Genomic DNA, 8335 nt, shown 5'->3' with positions numbered 1-8335 from the left:
TATGCTATATGCCCTCTCCCTTCCCCACCCCTGCGTCCCCGTTCCACCCCACCCCGACCGCGGTAATTGAATTGTCACCTGCCCCTATCCCGCCCCCGGCCACCAGGGCCACTTGGGAAACTCGGCCTTGCCAAGCGCCCGGGGCCTCTGAGAGCCGCGCAGCGGAGCTCGCGTCCTAGAAGCCGAGGGGTTACACACGGCTACGTAGAGGCGCACCGGACACGGTAATTAGGCGCAATTCACACGCTCTCGGGCGCACGGAAACTACTTGTCACGATATTTTCAACGCTCCTCCTAGCCTACTTTTTTCCACTCCTTCCCCGGCGCGCCCCTCCCCTCCCGGAGGCACTCTGTGGAGCTTTTGGAGTTTCGAATCTTTCGGACACAGTAGAATGCGGGGCTCCCCGGGCGCGGGCCCGGCCAATCAGAGCGCTGTCTGCCTCCCCTGGCCAATGGCAGGCGCCACATTGTTGTCCAATTCTGTCTAATGGAGCCCTAAGGAGCAACAATAGAGCGGGCGAGCGGCTCATTGAGAGTCTGGCAGCGCCGGGCAACTGGGGCGCGGCTGTGCGCAGCGTCCCGCGCGCTCCGCGAGGGGACGCCGCGCGGCGAGGGCCGGGTCGCGGGTTCCAGTCAGCCGGTCCCTAACCAGTCCCCCGGCTCGGATTTCCGACGGAAGGGTTGGACTGCGCAGCGTTCCGAGGGGGTCCGGAAGTTCGGACATGGTGACCGAAGGAGGGTGACGTGGTCAGATAAGGGACCAGGGGGCAAGGGGAAGAGGCCAAGAGCGCCTGCATCGTGAGCGGAGCTGGGAGGTGCGAGAAGCGCCAGCGGAGGAGGAGGATCCCCGAGCCCAAGGCAGGTAGTTGAGGGGCGCAGGGAGGGCAGGGGGAGGCGGCCTGGTCTACCGGCCCTGTTGACAAGGCCCGGGCCACGCCGGCCTTAGGGACTTAGCGGCCCCAGGGGCCTGAGGGAAGAGGCCGCTCAGATAGGGAAGGGATCTAGGATACTGGGGCGGGAACAGGAGGATTCGGTTCCGGGCTCTGGCGGGGACCCGGGAATACGGGGACCCAGAAGAGACAGGGCAGAAGCTCGGGGCTGGGCCTGCTTAGGCCTTCTAGGTCCGCAGCTCAGGTGAGACTCCGTTGTTAGCCTATAGCCAGTTCCAGAGGCGACTCCTCTGCCTCGGTGCTGTCTCCTGGGCTATCCAAGTCCCAGGATCCCAATTCTGAGACCAGAGCTCGAGAATCTGCACTCGAGTAAGGTCCCGCAGAGATCCCAGGATGGGGAGCATGTGTCTGACGATTCTGTCCCTAAACTGGAGGAGAGGATCTTGAAGGCAGTGTGAGATGGTCAGAGAAAAGATCACCCTCCTGTAATACCTAACTTTTCGCAAGATACTTTTTCCTTCTCGACTACTCTCCCAGGCTACAAGACTAAAAATTGTGCCACAGGTTTTACTCCACCCCCACCCACAACTTTTACCTGAAGGGTTTGTTTGTTTTTCCCTCTCTTGCACACCTTTCTCTCCTGAGTGAACCCTGGGACCCAGACACCCGTATCAGCTGTTGTTTTGGTGTTGTTTTCCTCACCCCTCAAGCTAACCTTGAGGCTGGGTTTGCTTTTCCAAAGTTTCTTCGGCTTAATTTTCTCTTTAACCCCCCCCCCACACCTCCCAAATTCATTTCCACACTCATTTTTCTCTCCCACTCCCTGGAGGCCCCGCTTCATGAAACTTGCAGCCCCCACATTTCCACGGGTCCCTGCCCCTCCCCCCGCGCCTAACTTCGCTTTTAAAATGTTTGTTTTGCTAGCCTTCACTCTATTTCCTCGAGCCGTTCTTTCTGTTCCTGATTTTTCTAACTCTCCTGCTCTCACCAAAACCTTCAGACCCAGCCAGCTGAACTCCATGCTTTGTATGCTCTGATAGCTCTCTCTTTTCCACCTTTCCACAAAACTGTGCATTTCGCCTCGGTTTTCCTGTTTTGCTCTTGGTATCGGTCTAACTGTTGGATCAAAATTTTTCTCTCTAGTCCGAGTCCCATCAAACAAATATTTCTCTCTACCTGTCTCACTCCAATTAAGCTAAACTTTGGGAAATAATATTTTACTTTTCATACCCTCGTTATATCCACCTGAACCAATAACTTTTCAAACTTTGTGTCTTTTTATTTTTATTTTCCAGCGGAACCACTGAGTCAAACGAAATCTTAGACCCAGCGCATAAATCAGATATAAGAAGAGCCTTGGTGGGGGTGGGGTGGGGGAACTCAGCCTTACAAGGGGGATCAGAAGGCACCTCCTCCCGGCAATTTGGCACCACTAGCCAAACTTCCGCGACCGAAATTTCCCTCCCTAAGCCTGATTTCTTCGTGGGTACGCTGTACCTTAGCACACCGTGCGCTCCTCACCACAAGTCTCTTCCTTCTTCCCACGGTCTTCTATGCCAGGTCCTGCCATGGAGCTGCGCTCTGAGCTGCCTAGCGTGCCCGGAGCAGCGACGGCGGCGGCGACAGCGACGGGGCCGCCCGTGGCGTCTGTGGCGTCGGTGGCAGCGGCGGCGGCTGCGGCCGCGTCGCTACCGGTGAGCGTGGCGGGCGGCTTGCTACGAGCGCCGCCGCTGTTGTTGCGGGCGGCGGAGAAGTACCCGCGGACCCCCAAGTGCGCGCGCTGCCGCAACCACGGCGTGGTGTCGGCGCTCAAGGGCCACAAGCGCTACTGCCGCTGGAAGGACTGCCTGTGCGCCAAGTGCACGCTCATCGCGGAGCGCCAGCGCGTCATGGCGGCGCAGGTGGCGCTGCGCAGGCAACAGGCGCAGGAGGAGAACGAGGCGCGCGAGCTACAGCTGCTCTACGGCACTGCCGAGGGCCTAGCGCTGGCCGCCGCCAACGGCATTATCCCGCCGCGACCTGCCTACGAGGTCTTCGGCTCTGTGTGCGCCGCCGACGGCGGGGGGCCGGGAGCAGGAGCGCCCGCAGGGACCGGAGGCGGCACTGCGGGCTCGGGGAGCTCAGGTGAGCGCGCGGCAGGGTGGGGAGGAAGGGAAGCAGGGACGGGGCCCCAGGGGACGTGGCCCAGAGACTTACTTGTCTTGGTACTGAAAGAGTGGAATCCCCTTTTCTAAATGCCCGACTGCTAGAGTTCACCGGGCACCCAGGCCCTTTTTTTCACTGCGGGGCCAAATGTAGACCCTGTAATCTTATCTCCTCTACCCCAATGCAGCCAGGTCCCAGTTTCCTTGCTCACTTTGCTCGGAAATCCGCGCGTCTCATATTTAACCTTGGTTCTGCTCTTCACGCGCCGTGGTTCCTCTGCTCCTTCCCAACTTTCTTCAGAAATCTGGCCCTCTCCCAGTCTTCCTTGGTCTCCCCGCACGGCTTTCTCTAGGTATTGAAGACACCCCCTTCCTTTTCCCCCTCTGATTCCTTTTCTCAAGTTCCTAATGCTCCCCGGACAACCGCATGCTGCGCCTGCTCCTTCTTTCTAGCATCTTTCCCCACCTGTCCTGGTTTCCTTCGAGCAGGAACTCTCTCGCTTCCCTGGATCCCCACTCTTCCCCCCCCCCCCCCCCCCACTACTCCCAGTCTGGCCCCACCCTCTTCTTCAAGAACATCTCGCCTTTTTCTAGGGAGGGAGGAATTAAGTCTGGGGCCATTGGGGGCCTTCTGAGACCCCAGCTTGGCAGTGAAGAAGTTCTTAGGTTTTAATTTTGGAAAGGGTGGATTAGAAATAGGGGCTCTATTTTTACCTGTAGAAAGGCTTGAGATCTCTTAGATACCCAAGTACCTTCCATTACAAGCTATGTTGCCCAAGGCCAGAGGGCACCCAGGGCAGAGTTTGCTCTTGGAACGATGGATGTGGAGTGGGGTCTCTATACAGTAGATGATATAGGTGGAAGTTATATTGTCTCCTGGGCCAGGCCACTTCTCCAGGTCAAGGCAAAGATAGGAAGGAGAATAAAGGTGGAAGTGTTGGGGCACAGATGTGGAAAGGGGAACTGGACATTGAATTTACAGGGCCCAAGTGGTTAGGGTCCTGGGTACATACAAAAGAGTGCACCCTAGGGGTAGGGGAAGTGAGACAAAACTGTAAGGGCTCAGAGATTAAGGAATACTGGAGAAAAAAGAAAGAGGCACTGGAGCCCAGTGAATGAAGGTCGTCGGTTCAGAGAGAGAGGAAACTGGGTCCAAAGGGATAATGTACTCAGGGTGCCGTCGCCTCCCGGCTCCTAATCACTCCTCATATACCCTTTTCTCCCTTCCTAGAGGCCAAGTTGCAGAAGTTTGACCTGTTCCCCAAGACGCTGCTTCAGACCGGCCGCCCAGGCAGCCCGCAGCCGCCACCGGGGAAGCCCTTATCACCCGACGGCGCAGACTCGGGTCCCGGGACATCTTCTCCGGAGGTGCGGCCGGGCTCGGGCTCTGAGAACGGCGACGGGGAGTCCTTTTCCGGGTCGCCCCTGGCCCGGGCCTCCAAGGAGGCAGGTGGGAGCTGCCCGGGCAGCGCAGGCCCGGGAGGCGGTGGCGAGGAGGACAGCCCGGGCTCCGCCAGCCCTTTGGGCTCCGAGTCTGGTTCCGAGGCCGACAAAGAAGAGGCAGAGGCCGCTCCCGCCCCAGGGCTGGGCGGGGGCCCGGGTCCACGGCAGCGGACGCCGCTGGACATCTTGACGCGCGTCTTCCCGGGCCACCGGCGAGGCGTCCTGGAGCTGGTGTTGCAGGGTTGCGGCGGCGACGTGGTGCAGGCCATCGAGCAGGTGCTGAACCACCACCGCGGGGGTCTGGCGGCCGGCCTGGGCCCCGCCGCGCCTCCTGATAAGGCCGCGGTGGGTGCGGTAGCAGCTGCGGAAGACGCGTGGCCGGGCCGCGTTGATGCCGCCGCTGCCGGGGGGCCGGGGCTGCACGCGCCGCTGCAGGCCGGCCCCGCTGCCCCTCCGCACCATAGACCTTTGCTGGCCGGCGCCATGGCGCCTGGGGCGCTGGGCTCGCTGAGCAGCCGCTCGGCCTTCTCGCCACTGCAGCCCAACGCTAGTCACTTCGGCGCCGACGCCGGCGCCTACCCACTGGGCGCGCCGCTCGGCCTCAGCCCCCTGCGCCTGGCCTATTCGGCGGCAGCGGCGCACAGCCGTGGCCTGGCCTTCATGGCTCCCTACTCGACCGCGGGTCTAGTACCCACACTTGGCTTCCGCCCGCCCATGGACTACGCCTTCAGCGACCTCATGCGCGACCGCTCGGCCGCCGCCGCTGCGGTGCACAAGGAACCCACCTACGGCGGCGGCCTGTACGGGCCTATGGTCAACGGCGCCCCAGAGAAGCAGTAGGCCGGGGGTCCGGCATCCGGGCGGCCCCCAAACGGGGACCCCAGCCTTGATCCCGCGGGCCGCGGGTCCCTCTTCACCCGTTGCGCCTTCTGCGCCCCGGCTCGGGTCCTCTCGCTCAAAGGTGATTTTCAGTTTTGTTTTGGAAGGGTGGAGAGCTGAGCAAAAGGGAGCAACTACAGATACAGGTGTTCTCTGAGGGGGTGCGTGGCCCTGACCCTCGTCCTCTAAACCCCTTCTCAAGGCTCTATCAGCTCTTCGAAAGGCGGGGAATTCTTGAGAATTCAGAGGCTGAGGCCGCCACACACGCTCCTGCCTCTCCTGTTGCTGTGCTCGTCCCGCCCGCCCGCTCTCCAGTGGATGGCAGGATAGTCCGAGAGTCTGTCTTCTGTGTCTCCCTCTCCTTATTAAATTTTTAAAAAAAATATTCGCTCTAACAAATATAAATTTAGGATGTATAAATCTCTTGGCACTGAGTCGAGTCTTTGGGACACACATATATATATCGATATCAATTGTAAAAAAAAAAAAAAAAAAAGGAAACAAGTTCTAAGGTGCACTTTCCTCGTTGCGGTATTTGTCGCTCTCTTTGTTGCTTATGCCGATAAGCATGGGTTTCCTTGGTGCAGTGTGAGTTTTTATATATGTATAAATCTATATATAATCTATACATATATATATACAAGCCAGTGTATAATGTTATAAAATGGAATTCTAAGTTATTAATTGTAATCTGTAGGTGACCTCGGTATTAACGTGAAAAATATTCAGAAACAAGCAAAAAAAGGACAAAATGGAAAGAAGTAGACTATGCGCGCATTGTACTTATCAGGTTTTATAGATTAAATATATTGTGAACTCGGGACAAATCCTGCCCACCCGCCCCTCTTGTTTGCGGCCGATCTCTCCCTAAGGAGTGGTCAAGGTGCGCACTGAAGCAGGAACAGAGCGACTAGTGACTGAGCCAGAACCGCCCGCCCGAGGGCGCATCCCCGCCCGCCTCCCGGGACTCGCTAAAAGCCCGACCGAAGGGACAGCAGCGGGAAACGCTGCTGCAGAGAATGGCTCACTTTGTGCTTTCCTTTGCATAGACATGAGCTAGAAATAAATGTTATTTTCTAAGAAAACAGCACCGAATCCCGTCCCGCTCCTCGGGCGGCCACATTGAAAAGATCTTGATTTCCCGCTCGGGCCCCGCGGTGCCAGCTTGACTTAAGGTTGGCTGGTGTCCGCCCCCGGGGGGTGCGGAGCCGGAAAACTTTCCGTGGCGCAGGGAAAGGCCCCGCCGACGGGAGTGACGCGCGACTCAGAACTCCGCGAGGAGCGGCGCCCGCTACGCGTCGGGGACCCTGCGTCCTTCCCACTCCTGTTTTGGGCGCGCGGGAGCGGCGGGTCGTCTTGCCAGTGCCCTGGATCCTCGGGTCGCTGGCAAAGCCTCCTACGGAATTCTGAGAGGCTGGAGGCCGGGTTCCTGTTCTCCTGGGCCGCAGATTTGGGCACAGCACGGGTCGCACACCGCGCGCTTCCCTTCTCAAAGAGGTTTGGAACCAAGGCAACGGAGGCGGCGGCTGGGGAAGGAGGGCTGCGACCATTCTTCCACAGAGGCTCGTGGCCCGGGAGTTATTCTGGGGTGATGGAGGTCGGAGGGGGGGAGGCGCTGCCCTCGTCCGCGGCAGTGTAATCCGAAAGGGACTTTGAGGACGAGCCTTCCGGCCAGATCTCTCTTAGCACCCCAGTGGCTTTCCCTCCTGCAGCGGGGCTGAGCACAATAGTGGCTCCCCCGCCGACCCCCTCCTCCCACCTGCTCGGATCCCTGCAGGATGACTCCCTCTCTCCGGGAAACAGGGTGCTCCCTCCCCTAGTCTGGGCCCGGCGTCATCCCAAGGTAAACTTCTGGGGCCGGCTCGAGTTCCGCCAGGCGGTGAAACTTAATAGCAGGACAAGAAAAACGGTTTAATAAAGAAGGGCTTTAATAGGGAACTAATTTGATTGAGTTGCCTAATTCCACTTTAATTGGAAAGGGGTTTGACTGTTTGGTTATAAAGTGCGAGGGTGACGATGAGCTGAAAGTGGTGCAAGAAGGAGCGAGAGAAGAAAGATGGGGGGCAACAGAGAGAACGAGAAAGGGAAGGAAGATAGGAAGGAAAGAAGAGGGAGAGAGGAGAAAGAGGAGGGAAGAGTTACTAGAAAAAGAGAGGAAAGCTAGAGAAAGCGGGCACTTTTAGAAGGGTGAACTTTCTTGCCCTTCATGCTGCTCCCTCAAGCCTTCTCACCCTCCTTTTCCAGTTTTTTGGAGGCCTCCGGTCCTCTTCCAGCATAGATTCCAGCTGCCCCCTTCCTGGCCTCTGCCTTCATCCCCATCCAAGGTGAACTTAAGATCGCTCTGGGTCTCTTGGTTTCAGGAGAGACCTACATGGAGTCTCCAGGAGCTCCTTGGTTCCTGCGGGTGCTCAAGCCAGACCCCAAGGGTTGGCCTGGCAACCAGCATTCCCACTCTGAGGAACAGCCTGAGCGGAGCTTCGTGGATTTCAAGGTTAGGATTTTAGTTCATCCTCACAGCAAACTCGGAATAATCCAGTGAGTTGTTTATTATTGGCTTCGTTTTACAAGGGAAGAAAGAAACTGAGGTCCGGAGTGGTTTGTAGACTTGTCCACCATCCCAGGACTCTGGACCTCCTTTCCTCTGCACTGCCCCAGTGGACCTTCTCCTTCTTCTCCTCTCCTGAAGCAGTCTCTCCTGGCCAATGGTGGAGGCTCTGAGGAACTGTCCCTCATGTGTACCCATGCTGCTCGGAGAAGGGAAACAGTTTGCCTCAGCTCCCGGCTGCCAGCAGTTTGGGTTGAGCTTAGAATGATTCATGAGCGGTGAAACTTTGAGAGGGTGGGATAGTGAGGTTCCCAGGCTCCTTTCCTCCCTGGCCCTGTGAGTCTTGGTGGCCCAGATGCAGTGATGGAAACCCGGGGTAGGCAGTCACAGCCTTGACACTTTGGCGAATTCCAACTGCAGAGTCAGGAGCACTG

At 58.1% G+C, this 8335-nt stretch overlaps 1 protein-coding gene across 1 annotated transcript; it reads left to right on the top strand.

Moving 5' to 3' along the window:
• Positions 1-2295: 2295 nt before the first annotated feature.
• Positions 2296-6443, top strand: DMRTA2 (DMRT like family A2). The gene is made up of 2 exons (XM_086715250.1): positions 2296-3014; positions 4266-6443. The coding sequence occupies exons 1-2, from the start codon at positions 2444-2446 to the stop codon at positions 5315-5317; spliced, it is 1623 nt and encodes a 540-aa protein (XP_086571376.1). The 5' UTR covers positions 2296-2443; the 3' UTR covers positions 5318-6443.
• Positions 6444-8335: the final 1892 nt, after the last annotated feature.

This window comes from Puma concolor, chromosome C1 (assembly GCF_028749965.1).
Source record: "Puma concolor isolate L17-30 chromosome C1, mPumCon1.1.hap2, whole genome shotgun sequence".
In the NCBI taxonomy this organism is placed as follows: domain Eukaryota; kingdom Metazoa; phylum Chordata; class Mammalia; order Carnivora; family Felidae; genus Puma; species Puma concolor.
Note: the sequence above shows the minus strand (reverse complement) of the source record. Positions and strands in the feature narration are given on the sequence as shown.

Excerpts from the sequence above, each read along its gene's own strand:
- DMRTA2 (XM_086715250.1), top strand. The coding sequence starts at position 2,444 with ATGCCAGGTCCTGCCATGGAGCTGCGCTCTGAGCTGCCTAGCGTGCCC. Across the intron at positions 3,015-4,265 it reads TGCGGGCTCGGGGAGCTCAG|AGGCCAAGTTGCAGAAGTTT; the intron begins GTGAGCGCGCGG and ends CTCCCTTCCTAG.